The 26793-nt window shown below is 41.8% G+C and overlaps 1 protein-coding gene across 1 annotated transcript; it reads left to right on the forward strand.

Moving 5' to 3' along the window:
- The first annotated feature begins 5245 nt into the window (after positions 1-5245).
- On the forward strand, positions 5246-26425 carry LOC145389860 (uncharacterized). The gene is made up of 10 exons (XM_080264989.1): positions 5246-5310; positions 10115-10273; positions 14588-14704; positions 15846-15943; positions 20119-20273; positions 23065-23331; positions 24354-24443; positions 25068-25094; positions 25439-25559; positions 26247-26425. Exons 1-10 carry the CDS (start codon positions 5246-5248, stop codon positions 26423-26425), a joined length of 1278 nt encoding a protein of 425 aa, XP_080121115.1.
- Positions 26426-26793: the final 368 nt, after the last annotated feature.

Raw genomic sequence — 26793 nt, forward strand, 5'->3', positions numbered from 1 at the left:
GCATCACAACAAAACTCCATCACACACACTGCAATGTCAATTCTGCAGTTTTTGGCCACAAACAGTCATTGTTGCTCTGCGCCTCCCGTCATGCTCACCGGATCTCTTTCCCTGTGATTCTTTCTTGTTCCCTGAAATTAAGTTATAAAGAAAAGGTGGAAGATTTTACAACTTACAAGACATCCAGGAAAAAAATCCAGGAGTCTCTGGACAAGGTGACAAAAGAAAACTACAGGAAGTGTTTCCAGGAATGGGAAAAGTGCCAGGACAAGTGTACAGAGTCCCATGGGGACTACTATGAATGGAACTGAAATGGATTTGCTGTAAGTTTTGTAATGAAGGTTTATGTTTACAATTCCAGGAAATTTGGGGTCTCCCCTTGGATGTGAAGAGTCCTGTACAGTAAGCCCTCGAAATGCAAAAACCCGAAGTACGAATTTTCGATGGTACAAAATCGATTAATATAGGACAAATTCCACAGTACGAAAATAACTGTCTCGATGATACGAAAATCGATACTCGATATGAAAGGAAATGCAGAGATAGCCCGATTATCCAGACTATATGATGTGAAGAAGTGCCTGAATAGTCTGAAATAACGAGTAATCTGGCGGAAACAAAACACAAGTACTGTTAGATTGATTTATTTACCGGTAAATGTACAATGATAGACACAACTATCTTCCCAGTTCAGTCTGAAGAAAATTTACACCAGGTGAAATACAATGAAAACCCTGTTTCTACTAGTGCGTGTTTCAAATGGATCGATTTTTCCACGCTGTATTCGTCAGACTTTGGGAAGATACTTGTGTCATTCATTGTACACTTGAAGCAGCAGAAAGACCTTACCAATTCAATTCATAATCCTCCAGCTTGTTTCTGTAATTTTCTGACAACTTTCAGTTTGGCAAATTACTTTTTCTTGCTGAAAAATTTCCTCCCCGTTATTATCGTCACTTTCCCCTACAATTGTTTCCAGCGCAGTGGAAGAAACTCAGCGTGCTCAAAGGTGGATATCGTTTCCCAGTTTCCCAACTGGAGGTTAGGTTAGGTTAAAATTATTAGGTACAGATAAGCTCGGTTAGGCCAGGTTTAGTTAAACACTTAGGGAAGAACAGTCCTTTCCGCCATTATGTTAACGAAATAAACAAGAGTTGTCACACCAGAACAGCTAAAAATGACGGGGAAACAAATTTAATAAGAAACGTTTACTGTATTTACCAACCCAGAAATAATCTGAAAAATACAACCGACTATCAGGAAGAACTGATTTGGTAAGGTGCTTTTACTGCTTAAAGTAACACATATGTTTAGCCCCCTCAATGGCTGTGGGTTCAGATATTTGCGTGCTCCCATGGTCGGCCTTGGGACCATTTTTTCAAAGTTCTAAAATCAATTTATTTTTCTTACATATGTGAAAAGACTCCTCTGGCACACCTGGCTTTTTTTTTTTTTTTTTTTCCCCCTAAACCCATCCTGTGATTTGCTATGATTCGTGTAAGAATTAATAAAATTAGGATGCGTGTTACATCAGCATGTATACATCGACCTAAAACATCTGGGACGAAGTGAACTGTGAACGCCAGACTGCTTGAGGTGGTAGAGTACGGTCGTGTAAACACACCAGTGACCCTCATTCCCCTCCCATAATTGCTCGCAGTTTTTTTTAGCTCACCCTAACTCAACGTCACTGACACCAGTACAGTAAGGCGTTGTTCAAGGCCAGCAGCTATGAAAGTGATAATGGGAATACATTATTGTTTGTATCAGTCCTCTCTCTTTCACACACACACTTAAGAACAAACAATAGAATGAGCAGTAAATCTACACTAACTCAAAGGAGCAGAAATAACTGTGCTCAGTCGGTCCGAAATATATTGGGAAGAGTGATACCGAACGAAGAATGTGGAACTGAATGCTAACCTACGAGAACATGTGGGATGAAAGAGTAATTTTTTTCTGATTAGCAAATACTTTTGTTCCATATCGTCTCTTAAAATTGTAAAACCCATAATCTTTCGTGTAAGCATACAGCCTAAAGACCTTACCAATTCAGTTCATATTCCTCTAGTTTGTCTTCTATACTTTTCTATTTTGAGGGTGGTAAATTATGTTCCCTTGCAGAAAGAAACTTACTCAAAATTAGGACACATGTAACATAAGCATGTTAAACATTGGCGAATACATCTGGAGTGAAGAGAACGCCTGACTGATGGTATGGTAGAGTAGGGTCATGTACACACACACCAGTGACCTTCGTTCCCATAATTGTTCACAGTTTTTTATAATGCCCAACTCAACGTAATTGACACCGAAACAGTGAAGTGTTGTTCAGGGCCGGCAGTTATGAAGGGATTAATGGAATACTGTATGAAAATTCAAAATGGGCGCGGTGCATAGCGCCGTACTCGCTTGCCGAGAGAAAACGAACTAACCCCTCTCTGGTAAACAAATTTTCGCATGCTTCTCAGTTGAGTCCATGTCCCTCATCTCTTCACAGCCTTACTGTACGAGAGGATATTTTCGCAACCCTTCACCTTTTCATGTTCCGCTATGCCTCCCAAGCGCCCTGCATCATCTCCAGCATTGGGGGAGCAGCACCGTACTCTAATTCTGGAAAGGAAATTGGAAATTATAAGACCCCATAAGGAGGGGCAGGAAGTCTCGGAGATTGGGCGTGCTTTAGGCGTTGCTGTTTCCACCATTGGGACTGTGACGAAGAAAAAGGAGATGTACAAGAATATGGCCACCTCTTTCTCTACAGTTGTATACAGGTATTGCTTACTTCTTAACAGAGGGGAGTGAAGTTTAGGTGGGGGTCCGAGGGGGTCCTGGAACACATCCCCTCATTTATATGTATATTTCAATGGGGAAAATCGTTCCGATATATGAAATTTTGAATTACGAAAGTTTTTTTTTGGTCCCTATCCCTTTCGTATATCAAGGACTCACTATACTTTCTTTCACCATTTCAGGTTCCTATCTGACCCCATCTTTAAGTGGGAAAATAATTCTAAATGATAATGATAAGTTTTATGTTACTTCATGCTGTGTTACACAGAATGCTAAAATTCTATCTATCTATTTATTGCCTGATGCCATAATCCCGTTAGGGGTGGCCATTTGACTCTGAGTTATTTGTTTTACAGGAAGGGGCACTAACCCTCCACCAACCCACTTGATGACACGTAGGGAGCACGTAATTGTTTGGTTATATGGTTACCACCCAGCGTTGTAAATGGTTTCTTGGCTTACAGGAAACCATTAGGCTTGTCACTCAATGTAAAGCCACCTGTAAAGGAAAGAAAAGCAATAAGAAGTGACAGGAAAGATGGGAGAAATAGGAAGAGAGGAGGGCAGGCACAGAAAAAGAATGATAAAGGCCGAGGAAGAAGTAGGCAGCACTACATATTCACAATACAGTAAACCCTTCATAAATTGAACTATATGTGGATCTAGGGTAGTTCAACTTACAAATTTTTTGACTAACTGGAAATAATTGTAAAAAACTATATTAGCCCCCTCCCCCTCAGTAATCACCAGTTATGTACAATTACTTGTTTATTAACGCTAAACTAAGGAAGCATTCTAAAGCAATAGAAATAAACATTTCGGCACATGTTATAGGCTAGGTCAGGATAGGAGGTTGCATAGGTGGAGGGATGCAGTAGTCACTTAATTACGTAAAGTTCTGCACTTATGTACTTCACAAAAAATCAGAAATTACTACGATATTTTCTTAAATGTTTTCAGGGTAAAGTAAACAGTCAAAGGCTTTTCGTCTCATTAACTCTCCTCCTCTTACTGACTCCCTTCAACCTCTGTCTCTTCGCCGCACTGTTGCATCTTTATCTCTTTTCTATCGCTACTTTAATGGTCACTGCTCCTCTGAACTGTCTGCTTGCATTCCTCCACCTCTACGACGGGCACATAGCACCCGTCTAGCAGCAAACTCTCATCCCTTTTCTGTCCAACTCTCTAATGCAAGAGTTAACCGTTACTCCCAGTCTTTTATTTATGCAACAGGTCAGCTCTGGAACTGTCTCCCTCTGTCTGTATTTCCTGCTGCCTATGATCTCCAGTCTTTCAAACGCAGTGTGTCCAGGCATCTCAAAATGATCGGATCTTGAATTTGGCTCTATATTGTATTTTGTTTTTCTCTTGGAGGGAACTGTTACTGCGGGCTCATGGCCTTTGGTTCCTTCTTCCTTGCATTAAAAAAAAAAAAAAGAAAAAAAAAAATAGTCATTTTTGAGGAGTTATTAATTTACCACTTTGTGTTGGGAACGAGGACATGTTGCCTCTCCACACCACCCTGTAAACAAACACCACCACCGCCATCCAAGCATGGAGAACTCCAACAGTGTAACAACCAAACGTTCCAGAAAGCAAAATTGGACCCCGATGCCACATATAAGCTGGCACAGTTGTATCTTGAGAACATACACATGCTGAAGGGGGTTAAAGCCTTGTTTCTTGCCGTTGGTCTTGTTAAGGTCTCCCACACCAAATCGGTTACAAAAATTATGCCTGCACGGTCCAAACAATATCTCTTGACCAGTTCTGCATCACTTAGCTCGTTAAGCACATCTTTCCTTTCATGAAAACGTCTTGGTTGGCGCTGGCGAATTTGTTGTTGTTGTGGTGCGGCGGCCATCTTTACTGTTATGATCGAGTCGTAAGCCGCGTCCGAAGCGCTATAACCACTCGGGAGGGGCCTTAAGCTATGACTCAGTTTAAGTCGAACATAAGGACTTATGACTCGCTCCTATGAATTTAGGACAGACTTTCGCCTTATGACTCGGTCTTAGTGTTTTATAAGTACGGGCCCTGGTTCTGGACCTCACCTCAAGCCGATCCCCATCTTCCGCGTCACCTGAGTTTCCACTGCTGAACTCAGCCACTCCATCACTATCTTCCTCGCCTTAGCCTCGATCTCTGGCACCACTTCGGCCACTGTCTCTGTTTCCCTCGCCACCATGTGAGCCACTGCATCTATCTCTTTGCCTCACCACCTCAAACAGTCATCACAGCTGTCTCCCTTGCCACCTTGTCTGCCATCGCATTGCATCCCATCGCCACGTAGTGAGTCTTCGCATCGCACCCCATTGCCACCCCCAGAGCCATTGCATCAGTCTCCCACTACCATCATCCCACCTTGCCAGGCTTCCTTCCCCTCTGACCCTCCCCTGGAGATGGGGTTTGAAGGCTTTGAGGAGGAGGAGTGAGTGCTAAGGAGCACCACATGTACCCTAGCCTTGGGGGAGATAGCAAGGATGACGACCAGGACCAGACATGGACTCACAAGACGTAAGTGATGATAGGTATATGATATTTTTTAATTTTTTATGATTTTCAGATTTTATTTGTTGGTTTTAGTGAGTTACTAACAGGTTTCAGACTTAGGTTAGCTTGCTTTACAGCGTTAGGCCATTTAGATTGCCTATATACCTTATTTTTGGACTCATTTTGGTGGGTTTAGGACTTGGTTGCGGGGAATCCCAAGGCTCAAAAATGCATCCCTATACATTACATGTTAAATCAGCCCCGATATGTGATACCCCACTTAGCGTTGGGTTTTTTCTTAATGCATCACATTGTTAAACCCAGGTTGACCTGTAATATTATGCAGACTTGTGAATTACTAACTTGTTTTATGTTTCATGCACAGTATTACATCTTTTTGTTGAAAGGAAAAATACAGTTTAGTACAACAGACTGTTAATTTGCACTGCTATTGTGTCTGCAAATTTTACTGCACAACTTGAAATGTGGAGATCACATCATTGAAGCTCATGATATATTGTAATGGTGAAATCCCCCAATTTTTGTAGAGTACCTCCTTTGGTTCTCATGAAAAATTTGTATCCCCACCTGATCATATGTGACATTAATTGCAGTACACATACAACCTCTCGGAACATCACTGTGCATAAAGAAGACTTAATTAGAGTGTACATATGGTTAATTAGTGGTGATCACTTTCCGTGACAGAACGGAGCAGTGTTTGGGAGTCAGGGAATGGGTATCTTTAGATGATGACTTCTGTAGGGTAAAATTGGGCAATTTTGCTGTGTACGGTGGTTTTTGCTAAATACAAACTGCCACATATGGGATACAGTAATCCCTGTACTATCCCCAGACGCCCACTTTCCAGACACCCCACTTACCGGACATTATGGGCCTGGACCTTCGGAATCCAAAAATGGCCAAAAAAAGAAAAACATCCCCCCAAAATCCGAATTTTTTCCCACCCGTAATTTGAAATTGCCACTCGGCGCCGAACAGCTGTTTGCACCATGGCTCCTTCACCCCTTCTTTCCTCCCCTCTCCCCCCTCCCCTCTCAGGGTTGCCATTTGGTATTTTTCACTACCAAATGTGGGCCAATTTGGTATTGAAGAATTTGTTTGGTAATGAATCAGAATAATGCATTACCAAATGGATTTTTCACACGTATGAGGATACACAGGATGGAGATGGTGGATTGTCTGCTCTCTCTGATTAATCTGCTAGCCTACATAGCATGAAAATAATCAACATGCTGTTAGTTATAAGGAGAGTGATTAATATTCCATCCATCCATCCATCCATCCATCATTCAGTCCTATGTTGCCCCATGAGGAGCGTAGGAGCCCGGGGTTAGGCAGTTGGTCCTGACATTTAAGATGAGAGTGACCAGCCTCACTCATCCCTGAGTGGCATTACGTGAGCAATAAACCCCATCCATCCCTTGGATATAAACCTTCACTGGCTGAATCCGATTGGAGCACAATAATTACCCACTAAACCACCAGGCGCCAAAATCTGGTTATATGGTTACCACCCAGCATAGTAAATTGTTTCCCGGTGTACAGGAAATCATTTGGCTTGTCACTCAGTGTAGAGTCACCCACAGGCAGAAGGAAGAGGAAAGAATGAAGGAATGAAAGACAGAAGTGGGAGTGTAAAGTCATCCGTAGGCAGAAGGACGAGGAAAGAATGAAGGAAAGAAAGATAGAAGAAGATGGAAGGAAAGAAGGATGGAGGAGAAGACAGGGCAGACACCCGAGAGCAACACTACGTTGAGTGAGTGGATGGTGAGCGCCCCCACCTACCACAACACTTTTATATATAATTAGTGAAGAATAAATGCTTGCTTTATGAATTTGGTAATGAAAAGCTAAATTTGGTAATGAAAATTGAGGAGTTTGGTAATGTGGCTGAGTTTCAACCTTGCAACCCTGCTCCTCCCTCACCACCAGTTACCGCCTAACTGTCATCACAAGTGGATGCTTATCACAATGGATGCCACACATGCTTGTTTTTGTAAATAAACAGTGAATAAACTGCAATACCTCGCCACTAGACCACATGGGAATTTACAGTGTTGTGCAGTGTTAAAATTTTAGAATTTAGAGTGCAAAGGATCAGCTGTGGAGTGCAAACTGGTGGTTGAAACTGGCGTGGTGCAATTAAGAGCAGAATGTGCAGTGTTAAACAATTATAACTCACAGTGCAAAGAATTACTGTAAGTGCAGCACAACACTGGATTACTGTACGTACTTCGAGAGCATTTTCACCACTGCCAAAGCCTTAGAGAAGGTGGCCACAGACGTGCTATAAGTACCCTGTACACTGCTGTTTTCCATAACCACTTCTAATTCTTCATTCTCTGGTTCCTTTTCATTTATTTCATGCTTTATGTCCATTATTGGTTTGAATAGGGTCTGAAATAGGTTTAAATAGGTGCTTTGCATGTCTGGTAGGAAGTTATTTAGGTGGCTTTTAAAGTTAGGCTGGGTTAGAGTCCTCAAGTACTAGTCCAGCAGGCTGGGACCCACTATCTGGACGGGACCACTTTCTGGACATGCCTATGGCTCTGTCACGTCGGATAGTGGAGGGATTACTGTATATTTCAAGAGCAAGAGTTTACACACCCGATGATGTAAGTCTCGTCCAGGTTGACCGAGTAGTTCACACACAGCAGCGCGGCAAAGAAAATAATAGTTACCCTTCCCAGTCTGGCGAGAGGAGGTACCTCGCAGAAAGTGACCTCATTACAGTGATTCACCTGTTATGGAAACTGTAATATGACTATATATCTGTAACATAAAGGTATCTATCTATTTATCTATTGCCAGACGTCACAGTCCCGTAAGGGGTGGCCATTTGACTTCGAGTTATTTGTTTTACGGGAAGGGGCACTAACCCTCCACCATTCCGCTTGTTGACACGTAGGGAGCACGTATGGTTTGGTCATATGGTTACCACCCAGTGGTGTAAATGGTTTCTTGGCATACAGGAAACCATTTGCATGTCACTCAATGTAAAGCCACCTGTAAAGGAAAGAAAAGCAATAAGAAGTGACAGGAAAGATGGGAGAAATAGGAAGAGAGGAGGGCAGGCACAGAAAAAGAATAATAAAGGGTAAGGAAGAAGTAGGCAGCACAACATCAAGTGAGTGGGTGATGGTCGCTGCCACCTGCCACTACATAAAGATATAACATGGCTTTATGTGTGCAAAAATGTTTCTCCTACCATAGGAAAATAAATAATTACGACATTAAAGGAGTAAAAAGCTTTGGCATAGAGATGTAACCCACAGAAATATATGGTAATGCACGGTAAATTTCCAATAACATACATTACTTTGGGCTAATAACATACACACATATTACCACACATACACTAGGTATTGCTACAATAAAAAAGCAAAGTCTTATTTTAGGTTATAAAGTGTAATAAAGCCGAGAAAAGACTCCTTATTTGATGCATCACGCGAGAGTGTAGGGTTGTAGCAGAGAAGGAAGGTGGAGGGAGGGTGGGGAATTTCCAGAGGGAGGAAGTGAAGAGTGTGGAAACATCACTTATTCAAGTAGGAAAGAGAAGTGGTGAGGGATACGTCTCTTGGCAGCCATGTCAGGGGAGTCAGGTGAGTGGAGGGGGGGGGCAGGAGGGGAGTCACTGCTACGGCCAAACCTCACCTCTATGCTGTAGTGGCAGCAGGAAGGGTAGAAAGATTGGGATATGTCACATAAGGCATCAACTGAGGGGGTAGGTAGAGGGAGAGAGATGGCAGAGGGGGGGCTAACCCCCCCACTCTGTTGGCGGGCTGGAGCCCTCCTCCCTCCCTCTCAACTCGTAGCTGGTGTGGTCTTGGAGCAGGTTACATCAAGTTAGAAGCGGGAAACTTTGAATGCAGTTTTGTATTGCAATTGATCTATCGCGCTTTTTAGGCCAGGGTGTCAGAGTAATGTAAACCCCCATAGGGCTGTTTAGGGTGTTAGGGGTTAAGCTGGGGTATTGCATCTAGAGGTTTTGTATATCGCGATATTACTGTATACGGTATATATACAGTATATATATATAGTGAGAGAGAGAATTTGACCTAAAAAATTTAAGTTTCTTAATGCGTTTACACTTTTTGCGTGGCCTTGAAGTCGAGGTGGAGGACAGAGCAAATTTTGGAGGCCGAGGTCAAGGCCATGACGCAGAGACCAGTTCCTTAGCCCCGTGCCTGATGTGTACTATGGCAACCCTATACGTGGATTCTGTATTAAGAAACATAATTTTTGTATACGTGTGTGTATTGTAAGTATATTTGACAATTGGATTTTAAAAAATAGATTAACTTATTCTGTGTTATATAAAATGCCTTAAAAAGGAATGGGGTTGATGAACTAGGAATCCTTAGGAATCCTACTACCCAGGAATGATCTGGGGAAAAAAAAAAAAAATGATGCAGAAGTTTCACAGCTGGGCTCCATGCCTGCTTGGGAGCCTAATTAAACTGGGCAAGCTTGTATGGCTGTGTGTAACGAGCAGTGTGAATGAAAATTATAAGAGAATAAATAAGAGGAAGTATTCATGAGAGGAAGAAATTGTCAGTAAGTGAATGATGGGAAAGCTATGATATGCACAGTGTCAGGTTCGTGTACTCATGGATGAGTTGGACAGTAGAGGAGTTTGTTGAATGATGAATTAAGAAGATGATTAATGATTATAATTGAACCTGTCACATATGCTCCTTCTGATGACAGAGGTATTGAAGGAAAGAACAGTTGCAGCCTTAGTGTAAAATAATTTCAGAGTTATACTGTACCTGAATAAAAATTTGTGTTTATCATTTTTCAGCATGATGCAATGGAGTGAAGTGTGCCAGGTGGCAGGTGTGGCATTGCGTGAGGTAGTGACAGCAGCACAGCAAGGAGCACTTTCACTGCAGCATGTGCGAGAACTCTTAGACCGCCTCCGATACCACCTCTGCTTCCTCCCCATATGTGTTGCCACTTGGCTCTGCTCTCATGTCCAGGTCGGTCTGGTCTGGGATGATAGTCTTATTGAATTGATTTTTGCATGACATGCAAGAGCTATTACAAGTTTCAGATACAGTTTACTGTAGTCAGACATCAGCTTTCATGAAGTGTTCCATTTGAAGATTTAAATATTTGTGGCGTTATCAAAAGTTCCACAAATAACAATTGTAGGAGGATCTGAGAATTACAAAGAATTAATGATGTGACACATTTCCCTATTTCACTTTGCATGCTATTGACAATTAATTTATTTCTTGTTATTAATAACATGATAGGTGGGGGCACTCATCATCCACTTACTCGATGTAGTGCTGCTCTCGGGTGACTGCCCTTTCCTCTTTTCCTTCCTTCCTTCCTTCCCCTTCTGTCTTTATTTCCTTCATTCTATCCTCCTCCTTCTGCCTATGGGTGACTTTACACTTCCTCCTTTGTCTTGCTAAATTCCTCCTCTTTCTGCCTATAGGTGACTGTACACTGAGTGACAAGCCAAATGGTTTCCTGTACAGCAGGAAACCATTTACTATGCTGGGTGGTAACTGTATAACCAAATTATGGTGCCTGGTGGTTTAGTGGGCTACTAAGGCCCACAAAACCAGCATGCTTGTTTACGTCCACAGGCTTTGGTTGTATTAGGTTTTCCTACTACCTCCGCTGATTCTTTTAGCACTTTTGTTAGTTTGTCATTCAGCTCATCAATGTCACATTCAGCATTACTGAAAGCCTGAAATCTGTTCCTTATTTCCAACTGAAAAGCTGCTTTGTTTTTGCTGACTTTTATTGGGCATATCTTTTTGTCTTTAATCATCTTCTTTCTTTCACTTTTGAAATTAAATCTTGCTGTGCAACCCACCATTCTATGGTCACTTCCAATATTTACTTTGTTGATAACTGTGACATTTGTGATTGTGTTATTCTTATTTGCTATAATGAAGTCAATTTCATTCTTGGTTTCTCCATTTGGGCTTCTCCAAGTCCACTTTCTCCCTATTCTTTTGTGAAAGAATATACACACACACACACACACACACTCAACCCCCTGCTATCACGCTTTCAGCTATCGCGGTTATCTGCTATCGCGCTCACATCAAATGCGCAACCATACATGCTGTCATGCACCCCAAGACAGCTATCACGCGTCGAGTTTGAAGACAGGCTAAGCGAAACTTATTCACACGGCCCTTCATACGAGGTTTGCCAAGGATACGATGGTTAATCAGAACGATAACGTGGTAAAATTGCTGATGATACCACAGGCATTTGGAATGCATCTGAATGGAATCCTGCCGAGGATACGACGGGCAAAACAGTGTGACCAAAATCCAGGCGACTCGACAGAATATATTGTACTACAGCATTGAAATTTAGCCTAGCACTGAATACTTATTAATACTGTATTTTAGAATAAATATCAATAATTTTGAAACCCTTATAAAGAGGTACTATTTCCTATGCAGAGAAAACTGTGATGTCGATAAAGTAATCACTTGTTTACAACTGAGACGGGCCTCTGGCAACATTGTGAGGAACGTGTGTGATAGCGTCCAAGTTTTGTTCCACTTAAATGTTCCTCAGCCATTCCTGATATAAGGTACCATGTGATACCCCCTTTAGCTGTGGACACTAAAGAAATGGAGACAGCCAAAGAGATCTGGCGGCAACTAAGCCACTCCCAAGCCTCGGAACCCATCAAACCACCCAAGCCGTAATCCTTATAAAAGTTTGATGGCCTTTTATGTTGTTTATTTATTCATTATACTGTTATTATTAATGTAATAATGCTTTATTTCATGTTAGAGGAGAGATTGGCAGGAAATCGTAGGCATAAAGTGGTTAAAAGTTAGAAAAATGGGCCACTGAAAAACCAATTAGAAATTTTCCCATTGATTGTTCAGTTCAGCTATCACGCATTCAGCTATCACGCGCGTTTCCTGTGACCAATTAGGCGCGATAGCAGGGGGTTGAGTGTACCTCTTTAATTTCCTCTTTCCAGGGCATCACCCTTCCCTTTATACACATTTACAATTATACTCCAGCCAATCATATGGGACAACACACTCAAAAATAATCATATTTATCAGGTCAGTGACTAACCTCACCCCTATATCTCCTAAGGGCTTCAACATTTCGGCAGTCAACCCAGACACACCTGCTGCCTTCCCCACCATCATCCTGCTATTTCCTTACTCACAGTAGCAGCATTATTCATAGGCCAAGGATCTAACACTGGATCTGCTGGCTCAAACCTTCCCTGTCCCAGTCAAACTCCCCATTCAAGAACCGGCTATAATGCTCTCTCCATGCATCTTTAATATCCTCACTGTTCACCACTACCCTTCCTTCATCATTCTTCACACACTGCTCACCAATAATATCCCGATTATCCCTCTCCATCTGATTTGCCACCTTAAATGTCATATTTTTCCTTTCTCCATGATTTAGGTTATCAAGTAAAGTCTCTGTGACTGACTTCGCCCTGTATACCTCTCTTCTAGCCCTACGCTTGGCAGTCAAGTATTCCTCCTTGCTGCCACCCTTCTTCCATTCCAGGAAAAACCTTCTTTTCTCCTTAACTGCAGCTTCTACACCCTCATCCCACCACCAGGTTACTTTATATTTTGATGGTCCTCTTGTCCAACCGCATGTTACCTTAGTAACTGTCAAGAGATTGTTCTTGAGGGCTCTGTACTGTTCATTAATGCCTCTGTCTACAGCTCCCTGTTCAGCCACCACTCTCCTCATCTCGCTGTAGAAGGCATCCCTTACTACTGTAGTTGGTTTTTCAGCTTCCATATTTTCCTCCTAGGTACATAAGTCCTCTTTTTCATCACTCATTCTTTAAGCACCATATCACAAATCAATAGTTTCTTCTGCTGGACACACTCCTCACTTCCTATAACTTTAACATCCCTCACTAATCTCCTATCAGCCCACCTAACCAGAAAATAATCTATCTGACTGCTGTTTCCCCCAGACTCATACGTAATTAACCTACTCTCTCTTTTCCTAAAATATGTGTTGCACACAATCATGTCCGTTGCCTCCCCAAACTTGAGTATCCTTTCCCCTTCCGCATTCCTTATACCATACGCACATCCCCCTTGCACTCCTTCATAACCTTGTGCTGCTTCACCTACATGACCATTTAAATCCCCTCCCAAAACCACTATCTCATGATTCTGCATACCACCTACTACACGTATTAAATCATCCCAAAATCTATCTTTCTCTGCTTCATCCAATCCTGCCTGTGGAGCAGATGCCGATATAATTGCAGCTATCTTTCTACTGGATAGAATTTTCACTACCAATATCCTTTTGCTTACTCTCATAACATTCATAATATATTCCACCTATTTCTCCGCAATCAGTGACATCCGCAGCAGGGCCCGACAGCAATGAATGAGTAAATGGGGAGTGTGTCGTCCTGTCTCGGCTACCTCCCTTTCCTTGGGGGAAGCAGCCTAGGTATATAGATAGATAGATTTCTCCGCAACCATCACACCAACACACCCATATCCGTCTGTCCCCTCCTGCCAAAACAACATATAGTAACAGTCCTTCCCAACAATCTTTCTGGCTGATCCACCCTGTACCAGACTTCCTGCAAACACGCCACATCCACTCACGTCCTACTGAATGCCTCAACGACTTCCCCTGCTCTTCCCCTCAAACTTCCCACATTCCATGAACCCACCCTCATCCCCCTGGTTGATTTACTGTCCTCAGGCTTGCTTTGAAACTTATTCTTGTGTTTTGTCATAGTCAGTATTAAGAAAGGGGGATAGACATACCCCATAACTAAATTACCTGGATATCATCTGGTGGTAGCGAGAATAAATAGAAATGACAACCATGGGCAGAATGGGTTATTTTCCATGTGTTGACGATGATGATAATGTAATTACATAACTGGATGTGGGTGCCTGTGGCTGGTGTTGATGACACTGTTATACAGTAAACTTTTTACTGCATGTTAGTAAACTTTTTACAGTTTTTTTTTTTTTTGGTCTATTTTTTACGGCTTTTATGTAAGTAGATTAGGTTAGCATAGATATGGCTAGGTTGGGTTAGGTTAGATATGGTTATGTTGTTAGGTTAGGTTAGCTTGGGTTAGGTAAGATTATATTACCAGCATGTTAAGTTAGATTACCTTAGATTTACCAGTAGTAATGTTCAGTTAGTGAAGGTTAGGTCAAGTTAGGTTAGGTTAGTAAGAATGAAATGACTTAGGATGGATTAACCTTCAGGGTGAATTGATGAGAAAACCCTCTAATCTGACGCCTCTCCCCAGGTACTGCACCCATGTTGTGACAGATGAAATTAATGAAGTGGCAGCAGAATTGCTCAAAGCTGTGGTTCTGTTCCAGAGGCGACTGTATGCACGGGACCCTGCCAAGCGTGCCATCAAGTCAGTTGATAATTTTTTTTGTTGCTGTTGTAGCACAGGTAGTAGTAGTAGTAGTAGTAACTGTGACCCCAGGCCTATGTAAACAAGAAGCCAGTGGACTATAGGCTGAAGCTGACATTTTTCTGCAGTCCACCATTTTTCAATTGGGGGATGGGAAGGAAATTGATGGTTGTTTGTAAAACCAGGCAGTGGAACCACCGAGTTATATAGGCTCCGGACTACTGGCACATGAAGGCGTTCTTTGCCAGCACCTGCTTCAAGTGAAACCGCCCTAAGTGAGACATATTTCTGGTTTGTGACTGAGTGGTTAAAGCTTAAAAACATTCATTTCTAACTTGCGAGCAACTTTATAATGAATCATAAGTAACTTTAAGTGAATATCGTCATCATCATCATCATCATCATCATTATCTAATCCTGTGTTGCCCCATGAGGAGTGTAGGAACCCAGGGCTAGGCAAGTTGGTCCAGACATTTAAGATGAGAGTGACCAGCCTCACTCATCCCTGAGTGGCATTACATGAGCAATAAACCCCAACCACCCCTTGGATATAAACCTACATTGGCTTAATCTGGCAGGAGTGCCTCAGTTACCCACTAAACCACCAGGTGCCATAGTTTGGTTATGTGGTTATCACCCAGCATAGTAAATGGTTTCCTGATGTACAGGAGACCATTTGCCATGTCAGTCAGTGGAGAGTCACCTGTAGACAGAAGGAAGAAGAAAGAAAGAAGGAAAGAAAGAAGAGGAAGGAAGGAAAGAAGAAAGGAAGAGAGGAGAGGACAGTCACCTGAGAGCAGCACTACGTCGAGTGAGTGGATGGTGAGCGCCCCCACCTACCACTAATAGATGTTAATTCATCAGCAGCAGAATAATGAAACAGCTTTTAAAGTGAAACAGCTCTAACCTATTAAAGTAGAGTGATATTTTCTATTTTATTCTCTCATGATACAGTTTTATTCAGCATAAGAGAGACTTTGAAGTAGAGAGGTTAGAAATACCCTCCATCAACCCCATCACCATAGAAAGTCTTCCAAAGGAAAATGAAATAATCTGGTAGTTATGAAAATACAGTTGATTAATACATCGTTGGATTCATGCTATTAATTTAGGCCAAATTGTAACTCCCTTTTTTTGACAGGCAGAGGTTTGTGTGTGGGCTGAAGCAGACAACCAAGTTAATGGGCAAGATGTCATGCATCATTATGGCACCAAATATACAGAAGTGCTATGAACCAGGTAACAACATATTTGCATGTTTGTTTTAACCCGGCTCAGATCCTAACCTCTTTCAGCTCAGTTGATGGCCAAATGTAGTTGGATGAGAGTCAGTTTGACAAGCAACCAAGGAGATTCCTACCTCATAATGAAGGCTTACAGAATTTCATATGCCCTTGACTTGGTATTCAAGGTGTGGAAGTGGCCCAGCTTTGTCAGCTGAAAATTAACCAACAATAGTGTGTCAGCTGTTATTATATTACTGTATCCCTTTTCTATGTGCTTAATTGAGTGAAGTAAGCGGTGATTGATTATTTGTTATTTCATGTCATTGTTTGGTCCAATAAATTTTGGGTTAAGAGTGAATGCGTGAGAATGTTGTACAGTATGGTACAGTACAGTACAGGTACTGTAGGTAGTGTTATAAACAGTAATGTAGTAGTAACCACAACCCTAGGCTTATCTGAATGTGAACCCAGTGGATTACAGGCCAGAGATGCCATCTTCTTGTAGCTCACCATTCTCCTTTTAGAGGAGAGGGAGGGAGTTGAGGGAAGTATGTATAACTGGGCAGGGGAGTAGCTCGGTTATATCAGTGCATCCAAATGTAGGTGTCCTTTTCTAGCTCCATCGTTTTGTTTAATTTTTGAAGGCTCTGTGCATCGGTCTTGGTCACCTAATGGCAGCTCTCCATGCTGCTCGATCTGTGGCAGCTTCCCTATTCAGTCCCTCATCCCTGAGGTCACACTGAATGACATCGTCCCAGGTGTTTTTCAGTCTACCTCTCGCAACCCTACCCCTAACATTAACACTTCTCACTTTCAGCACCCATTTATCATCATTCATCCCCTCCACATGCCCAAACTATCTTAGTCTGCCTCTCCTCATCACAGCACCAATACAGTCCAGTCCCAACCTACTCCTCAACTCTTCCATCATAAACCTAGCTCCCCCAGGCCCCACACTCGGGGATGCACTGCACATCCACCTAATCATTGTCATTTCTGTACATTTGAGCTTGTGAATATCCTCTTCCTTTACTGCCAGGTCTCACTACCATACAGCATTACACTCCTAACAAAAGCTGTATACAGAGATCCTTTACCACAGAGGGAGAACCCTCTCAATGTCAGGAGAGGCAACAGCTCCCTGAACTTCTTCCAACCACTCCTTGCTCTAGCCACAGAGCTAGCTCCAGCCCTGCCACAAGCACATAACATGTCTCCCAAATAACAAAACTCTTCCACACACTCAAGAGATCCACCAGCAAGTTCAATCCTTTCACGCCTGTCAATCTCCACCTGCTCTCTCTGACACACCGCACACATGAAATCAGCGTTATCTCGCAGTCTACCTCTAATGCCACTACATCTCTTATGCACCCAATTATTACAGACACTGCACAAGATGGAATTACTTCCTATGCCCTTGTGGCAAATCACACATAGCCATTCTCCTTCTTCTTTGACAGTACTGCCCCTAGCCCTGGATACCATCACTTTTGTTTTTTCTTCATTTACTCCTAAGCCCTTGTGCCCCATGCCATCTCTCCACTTCCTAAATAATGTAAAATGTACCCAATACAGTACTGGTATTTGTCCCTCAGCATCGTTTTAAGTGTGTTTAATGATGGAAAGGGTCGATTGTAGCCAACCCGTTTTTAAAAAATAATTTCTGACATTTGATTAAAGTAAAACCTGTATGGTCTCTGTGTATTTTTACTGACTGCACTCTGTTGTGTGTAGCCTTTGGTAATCTATACATTTCAGTTCAGTTCCCTGTACAGCATCCCTTCACATACACTGTACCATTCACCTCATATGCTTTATACCTCGCTCTTATTTACCTATATTTTTCTGTTATACTCATGGATCAATTTTCTCTCAGTCATCCATTCCCCTGATTTAGTTGTCCCCACTGCCATCATTACAGATTTGTCTTACTCCTCACATTTAGGTACTTGTTGAAATGTTCTCTCCATCTCTGAAGTATTCTGCAGTACAGTTTTCTGCAGATATACAGTACAGTACTTTGTAAGGGCTAAGTAGCAGGGATAAGAAGCTTGGAGATGTAACAGTCACAGCCATTCCTTTTAGATAGGTTCCCAAGAGGACATATGGTGTTATAGATGAAGCTAATAATACTGACTGTACACATGGTAAAAAAAAAGGATCCCTCAGATTATATACAAAACAGTATGACACCACAAGTGATGGATATTACAAAATGCCCATTATTCCCAGCCCACATTACTAGTCCTACTTCTTAATGATGCAGTGAATGATGTGCTAGTGACATTCTTTTATCTTTTCCCTACTGAATATTATTTGTATAGGCACAATCACATGAAAATACAGTAAAAGTCCATTAATCCGAACGCTGATTATCCGAAAATCCCAATAATACGAATTTTTGAAGAAGGCCGACAAAAATTCTATCTATCTATCTATTGCCAGACGCCTCAATCCCTTTTGGGGTGGCCACAAACAAATCGCCTCCAAGTCGCCCTGTCCCCCGCCATTTCACTGCCCTGCTCCCAACTCACACCCCCCTCTCTCATATACCTCTCCACCCCATCCCTCCATCTCATCCTCGGCCTCCCCCTCCCTCTTCCCCCGTCCACCTCACTCACATACACTCTCTTCGTCAGTCTTTCACCCTCCATTCTAAAAGTAAAAAAAAATAAAAATAAAAATAAAATTAAAAAATTCAAACTAGGCGCCAAATGCGCCAAAGTGCCGAATGGTGTGGTAATGGAAGTTTCATGGAAGGAAGCTTCTGTGTACTTTGATAAACTGGTGCATTTTGTTTAACAAAATAATCATTACAATGGGGCTGAGGTGATCAATTTCCATATCTTGCGAAACGAGTTCTACAAGAAACAAGTGGAGGCTGTCAGGCAGGCTGATATGCATGACTGGCTGAAGTGTATGAGCTACCTGGCAGGTAAATCCACTGATGGTTTTGGGACAGTTCGCCGTCACAACAATAACAAGACAGTTCACTGTCAGGACAATTCGCACCCTGGACAGTTCCCTGTCATTCTGTAAATATACTTATTATTGATTAATTGGTACTTTAATAACTAAACTAATTTTCAGGGGTATCAATCAAAGTCTGTGTTCATTCAATAGTGTAGGCTTTGGATGTCATTTATAAGTTGCACTTTTAGATTAACTTGTTTCTACCTCACTGTAGTTGACTTTGAATTATATTCTAGCGTCGCCTATAGCTGTCTTCATTAATTTCCTTTGGTACTACAACTCCATATTGTATTATGAATGAATGAAAAGTGATCCATTCAGTAAAATTTCAGTTTAAACATGAAATTAAGTGTCTTAGGGGTCCCACCCAAAAATCCGAAAAATCTGATAATCCGAATGATTCTCGGTCCACTGCCATTGGGATTGATGGACTTTTATTGTACAGCTTATTAATTTTAGACATCTCAAACTTTAATAATTATTTTGGGTATCAGTGTCCCCATCCTGCACAGTAATTTATCATGTATGCCATCTCTGTACTGACCCTTTTCCTAGTCTGAAGTGCTGCTTTATACCTGGTACTCATTTTGTCTTAACTTGGCCCAGAGTTTTGTCATTTCTAGCTCAGTGGCTGAAAAAGACAATGCCCTGTACTCTGGCTGTATATTCTCTTCATAGCACCTCTTCTTGACTACTATTTTTTTTTTTTTTACTATAACCTGACATAAAATTGCCATCTCTCTATCTGTCTATTGCCAGATGCCTCAATCCCGTTTGGGGTGGCCACAAACAAATCGCCTCCAAGTCACCCTGTCCCCCGCCATTTCACTGCCCTGCTCCCAACTCACACCCCCCTCTCTCATATACCTCTCCACCCCATCCCTCCATCTCATCCTCGGCCTCCCCCTCCCTCTTCCCCCCTCCACCTCACTCACATACACTCTGTTCGTCAGTCTTTCACCCTCCATCCTCTCTAAAAAAAAAAAATCCTGTGGAGGGAATATAGAGCCATAGCATTGCCTTTTTCTGTCACTGGACTATGTGAAATAAGTGGCAACAGGAAAAAAAACATCTGGCCCTTGTTAATGTCAAAGAAGCCTAGTATAACCTTCTAGTGTTTATCTTTTGCAACACCTCAGCATTCAAGATGAAGAGCTGACAGTTTTAGGCCAAGCAGAAGCAAGAGTAATATAAGGCACTCTTCCCCTGCAGGAGGTCTAGATGATGCTGTGGAAAAGACACTACAACAAGCAAAACTGCAAGAGGTGCCGGTTGTATTTGCACTGTCGCTGAAGAAACTGGGAGGCCTTACCCACATCAAGCAAAACATTTCCTGTGTTGGCATCATTAATTATCAGGGAGCTCAGGTGCAGTCACTTATGTTTGAATTCATGTGATGTTTGTGCTGGTTTTGTTGGTTATTTTGTGGAAGTAGTGTGTGGTGAGTAAGGATGGAAGCAGTATGATGAGTAAGGATGGAGGCTGTGTGATGAGTAGTATGGAAGCAATGTGATGAGTAACGATGGAAGCAGTTTGACGAGTAAGGATGGAAGTTTAATAGAGTGCAGGAAAAAAAAAATGGTACAATGAGATACACACACACACACACACACACACACACACACACACACACACACACACACACACACAACCCTAGGCTCAGTAGGTTAAGGCAAGGATAATTTTTTTTTTTTTTTAAATGGTAACGACCTAAAATTGCCATCTTGTCATTGTGACTGCTAGGCTGTAACAGTAGATGAACACTAGAATATGGTACTTGTTGCAAAGAAGTGTGTGGAAAGTACAGTACTGTGTGTTGAGCTGTAGCATCGTCTTTTTCTGCCATTCAGCCACCTGTAGTAATCTGCAAAAGGACAAACATCTGGGCCAGGCTGAGGTAAAAAAGGTATTGCTCCATGTCTGCAGGTAGCATTATGTAAGCAGGTGGTGAATCAGTAGAGAGGTGATCCACTATCCCAATGGACACAGATTTGAATCCCGGCTGGGGCATGGAATGGTTTAAGGGATTTGAATTTGACATGCCATAAAAACACCCCCACTAATACCATTACACCAGTCCTGTATGAGACACCCCTAGTATGTATTCAGTATGGGTGGCAGGTGTTAGTGCTGAAGTGGTGACATGTGGAGGTCTATGGTTTGTAGAACTGCTGGGCCTCAGGGAAAGGACTGTTAAGCATATGTCCAGAGTCAGATACATTAAAGGAAAAAAGTATGAAGTAAAATGATGGTTTTGCATTTAAGCCATAATTGTCAGAGTAACATTTCACTATAGTCCTATTGCCTTACCTTGGCCCAGGTTTTTGATCCTTTTGCTGCCTATTTCACGTATCAGTGGCAGAATGAGACAGTACTTTGGCTCAACATGATTTCCATAGTACTTCATTTCTAGCATTATATTCTAGTGCTATTCTCATGTTACAACTCAGCAGTGAAGGTGGAGAGATGTCAGTTTTATACCAAGTTACAGTAGAAAGGGTAAAGTAGGGTGATGATGATGATGATGATGATGATTGATGATGGTGATACTATACTTAGATCCTACCTCAACCTTGCTGTATGTGGGAATAAGGGTCTGGATGGTGATGATGATGTTGATGATAATGATGATTATGATGATTATTATTATTGTTATGACAATGATGATAGTGATGACAGCAATATGAGATTGATAATGCTGTAGTGGCTGATGATGATGATTTGGATTGGCTTATTTTCAGGACTCCTTCCACAAGTTGATGGCTCTGATACCAGCTGCAAAGGAGAAGTACCAGGCTTTGGTCAGGAGTCGCCAGCAGGCCATCCTTCCCCTATCCACACCTCCTCCCCCTTCGTCACTTCCTGACCTCACCCCTTCCCCCTCCTCGTCACCTTCCCCATCCTCCACACCCCCTCACATCACCCCTCCTGCTTTCTCACTCCCTGAACCCACCCTTTCCCCCTCCACCACACTGCCTAACCCCTATCCTCCTCCCTCCTCCATCCCTCCCACCACCGCTAACTCAACACACATCATTCCTATATCCTCTACAAAGGAATCCACTAATTGATATTCGAGTTCAGTTTATATTTGTGCACTGTTTTCTCTATTGTAAGGTTTGCTTGTGATTGTTTGTAAAGCATGGGAGTGTTGAAATGCCGTCCATCGAAATATAAATTGCTGTATATAATCTTTGTACTCTAACTTGGTCCAGATTTTCATTCTTTTGCAGCTTATTTTACATAGCTCAGTGGCAGAAAAAGACAATACTTCAGCTCTTCATCCTTTCCATGTAGCATTTCTTCATGACTAGCATCATATTCTAATGCTAATGTATTGTAAATCAGCATTCATGATGGAGAGATGGCAATTTTATGCCAGGTTAGTGTAAAAAGAGTATAATGACGGGTGATGGAGTTAGAGTGATGTAATAATTAGAAGCAGTTGTAACCTCAGGATTATCTGACTGTGAACCCAGTGGACTGCAGGCTGAAGTTGCCACTCTCCTGCAGCCCATCATCCTCCATTTGAGGGGTAGGGAGGGCATTGAGGATGTTTGTATAACCAGGTAGCTTCACCACCTAGCTACATCAGTGCCACCACATGAAGGCATCCCTTTTCAGGATGAAAATGTTGTAATGCCGTCAATCCAAATATGAATGATAATTACGGATGTTAGGGTTCGAATGAAGGACTGTGGGGCAGGTGTGGAAGGGTTTAAGTCATGGCTGAGTGTAATTTGTACTGGATTATTGGTTGTTATTCAGACCTCCCACCAAATGGTGCTTTCCAAGGAGGAAAATTACTATACTCTTTTGACTTTAACTTGGCCCAGATTATTGTCCTTTTGCTGTTTATTTCACATAGCGCGTTGATAGAAAAAGACAACAGTATGGCTCCACCTCCTTTACCAAGCACTTTTCATACTGGCGCCCTATTTTAGTGTTAGTCTTATGTTACAACTAAGCATTCAAGAAGGAGAGATGGCAATTTTAGGCCAAGTTAGAGTAAAAAGAAAATAAGCTAAAAGGGGAAATCTTTTAAACCCCTGAATTATAAGTCATGTGTTATTTTATTTATTTATTTACTTACAGTAAACCCTCATTATACAATGCCTCATTGTACGATATTTCGCTTATACAATGTCAAAATTTTAGTACCCTATGCCCACTATACAATGGGAACGATTTGCAACAACGATGGATCATCCACGGCTCAGTGAACAGCGAATGTGCAAACGCAACAAAAACGTCCTCACACTGTCGGCATTAGACCACACACACTTGTCCACCGGTCCAGCCTCATTAGCTAGCCCTGCCCAGCCAGCTAGCCCAGTCTTATCGATTGGTCCAGCACCATCAGCCAGCACCACCCAGCCAGCTAGCCCAGTCTCATCCGCCAGTCCAGACTCATCAGCCAGCCCCGTGCAGCCAGCCAGCCCTGCCCAGTCAGCCAGTTCTGCCAGTGATGAGTGAGGGCTGTGAGGCCCTAACTGTCCCTTAGCCTCGGAGGGGACATCAACAATCCTATTTACTTAAGTAATAGTAAGAACTACTGTATACTGTTATTTTCATGTTTTTCCCCTCTTTATTCATTATTAATGTGTTACTTTACATGTTTAAACATAAGGATATTTCATGTATGTGAGTGTTAAGGTGTGTGAATGTGCGAGTTTAGGCAGGTCTGGGAACGTATCCCCATGAAATTATGCAGTAAATGTGTGCTACTTTCGGCTCTTCAAACAATATACTTTTAGAAAATCTAGTTTTAAAGGTGTGTTATGGGTTTTAAACCGAAATATATTAAACAATATACAATGTATCGACAGTATTGTATGGAAGGAAGTATGAATTAGAAAAATTATGAATTGACGAACTTGATGTTTTGATTCACTGAGTCGGAAGGCGGGAGAGGAACAGTTAAAGCTACTTGCTGCAGGATCATCTCATCTTTACTGCAAAAAAAAAGGCATGTAATTCTGGTTGAAATACTCATAACATTTAATACTGGTGAAAGAGTGATATTACTTATAGATGTGAGAATGGCAGATGGTAATTCTTACTGGACAAAGAGGAGGAGGTTAAAACTGCAGGTGTCAGCACATTTGCAACATATTCATGTGAAGCCAGAATGAAGTTCATGAGATGCCAAGTATTCATCATCAGAGTTAGGGGTTATTGTGTATCTATGTATTCTGTGTGTACTATGTGCAATAACCAGTCAGCCTTTAGCACAGTGAATATGATATTGATAAAAAATTACTGTACATTTGAGAAGGCACTTTTACTTTCCAGGCAGTGGTTGTGCATGGGTATTCCTGAAACATTATCATGTCTTACCAGTATGTCTGCCATTTATTTTTTCTTAGAAAAATGTATATTTCTTCCTTTTTGCAACCATTTTTATCATAACATTGTAGTACCTGTTATGTATTGTTTTCTTACAGATGGCTGAAATGTTTCTGGTTGTTGAGTTCACTGAAACAAAAGATGTGGCTGTCATTCCCTCAACATGGCTGAAGAGCAGACATGAAGCAGTGTGGCCTAAATACCAGTCTGCAACTCGTTTAACCAGCGCTGTCAAAAACAGAGACTCACCCACAACAGAATGGTTGAAGTACTCCATAAAAATAATGTATGAATCAGGTAATTTTTTTTTTTTTTTACTCAGTACCATAATGGTAAGGTAGCTACCTAACATGGAAAAACAGAATGCACTGCCATGGGACAATATGATATTGTGCATATATATTTATTTCAAAGATTAGGAGAAATACACTGAGGTGGTTTGGACATGTGGAGAGGATGGAGAATGAAAGACTGACTAAGAGGGTGTATGTAGGTGAGGTGGATGGAGGGAGAGGGAGGGGTAGACCGAGGATGAGGTGGAGGGATGGAGTTGAGAGGTATATGAGGGAGGGGGGGGGTGAGTTGGGGGGAGGGGAGTCAAATGGTGGGTGACAGAGTGACTTGGAGGCGTTTTGTCTGCGGCCACCCTTTGTGGGATTAGGGCGTCGGGCTATAGATAGATAGATAGAATATTTCTGAACAGAATTAAGAGGCATCATATCCACATCTTATTTAGTACCTGTGTGTGTGTGTCTGGTGTCTGTCTTGTCATCTGTCATCTTGTGTCACATGTCTGTGTTCTTACACTCCAGGGCTACTGGGCAAATTCTGATTACTGGGTAAGTAAAAGGAAAACTGTTAATTCTAAACCTTCCCTGATCATGTCTTACTTAACCTGACTTAAGATGATGTAGTCATAATTATCATAATAGAATGAGGAAATGTTGAGGAAGAGCTCCTCGGTGTTATTATGGGGTATCTAGAATAATGTATAAAAGAAATATTTTCTGTGATTATGAATTGTGCATTGACAGGGTGGGAGGAAAATTTCTGCCTTTCTTTAGCCAAGTACCATAATCCCACAACGGGTGACCATTGATAAAAGAATACTGTTTTAGAGCACTCTTAGTGATGGTCCGGTAAGCTAATACATACCGTATATAATTCCTTTATATACCCACAGATACCTATGAGAAAGCCAGAGCTAAGTTACCAGAGGCTGTGTATCATTCTGACCTACACACAGCAGATACTGATTCTGATGCTGAGGATTTCAGCTTTCGTCATTCAAAAAGAAGAAAGAGGTATGAACTGTCTGACTTACTTCTCTCAAATAGTGAAATAGCCTAACAACACAGCATTTAAATGAGAGGGTATTTTTTTCCCTGTTGAAATAGGTATAAGTGTCATGTTGGGGGGGGGGGGTGTTTTAGCAGGTTTGCAAACAAAATAAATTTTTCCCATGAGGTTATGTGTTATTATAGTATGGGTTTATTTTAGTATGGGGGTCTGCAGACAAAAATGCTGCACTAAACGCCAGGGTACCATACAGTATATTGCCACAGTGTATAATTTCAGTATGGTAAACAGTATACAGTATTTAGTAATTTGAGGTTCCCACTCAGTGTGTGATTGTGCTAGTGTGCAAGGGTGTGTTTATGAGGAATTGAATACCTGTAAGCCAAGAAACCATTTACAACGCTGGGTGGTAACCATATAACCAAACCATACGTGCTCCCTACGTGTCAACAAGTGGGTTGGTGGAGGGTTGGTGCCCCTCCCTGTAAAACAACTAACTCAGTGTCAAATGGCCACCCTTTGCGGGATTGTGGTGTCTGGCAATAGATAGATAGATAGATAGAATACCTATTCAAGGATGTGTTTATGAGGAATTGAATACCTATTCAAGGATGTGTTTATGAGGAATTGATTACCTATTCAAGGGTGTGTTTATGAGGAATTGATTACCTATTTTTTATTCCTTATTGCAGATCTCCAGATAGATACACTGACCATGAAAGCTCAGATGAGAGAGGTTCTGGTTCAAGAGTTCAGAGTAAGACAAGAAAATGCATACGGGTGGCTCATAGCAGTGACAGTGATGCAGGTTGCTCCAACAAGAAAGCAACACTTAGACCAGCTCCGCCTAAGCCATCAGCACCAAGCCTGATTGTGTCGGAACCTCATTTGCATAGCAGTGACAGTGATGCAGGTTGCTCCAACAAGAAAGCAACAATGACACCAGTTCCACCTAAGCCATCATCACCAAGCCCCATCAACACCGCATCGAGATCAAGTCTGGATGGGTCAGTGTCTCAGTTACAATCTGAGCATATATCGTTAAGAGGTACCGGTAAGACAGTATACTCTATTGTCTTTATGGTAATTTCCTTTTTTATATACCACTGAATTTTATTGCATTCTTACTGCTGCATAAGTTTACAGTACTGTGCATTAGTTCCAGAAAATATCAGTGCATACCAGTACAGTTTGAGACCAGTGATGATATGTATTGGGATGTGTCAGTTGTTTCAGCCA

The sequence above is a fragment of the Coenobita brevimanus genome, unplaced genomic scaffold (assembly GCF_032717465.1).
Source record: "Coenobita brevimanus isolate Jiangsu-jjx unplaced genomic scaffold, ASM3271746v2 jjx.HiC_scaffold_2553, whole genome shotgun sequence".
Lineage (NCBI taxonomy): Eukaryota > Metazoa > Arthropoda > Malacostraca > Decapoda > Coenobitidae > Coenobita > Coenobita brevimanus.

What these genes read in the sequence shown, in the direction of transcription:
- LOC145389860 (XM_080264989.1), top strand. Translation starts at nt 5,246, where the DNA reads ATGTACCCTAGCCTTGGGGGAGATAGCAAGGATGACGACCAGGACCAG. An exon ending in CCTGCCAAGCGTGCCATCAA is followed by an intron (nt 14,705 to 15,845) that starts GTCAGTTGATAA and finishes TTTTTTTGACAG; the next exon opens with GCAGAGGTTTGTGTGTGGGC. An exon ending in GGGCAAATTCTGATTACTGG is followed by an intron (nt 25,095 to 25,438) that starts GTAAGTAAAAGG and finishes ATATACCCACAG; the next exon opens with ATACCTATGAGAAAGCCAGA.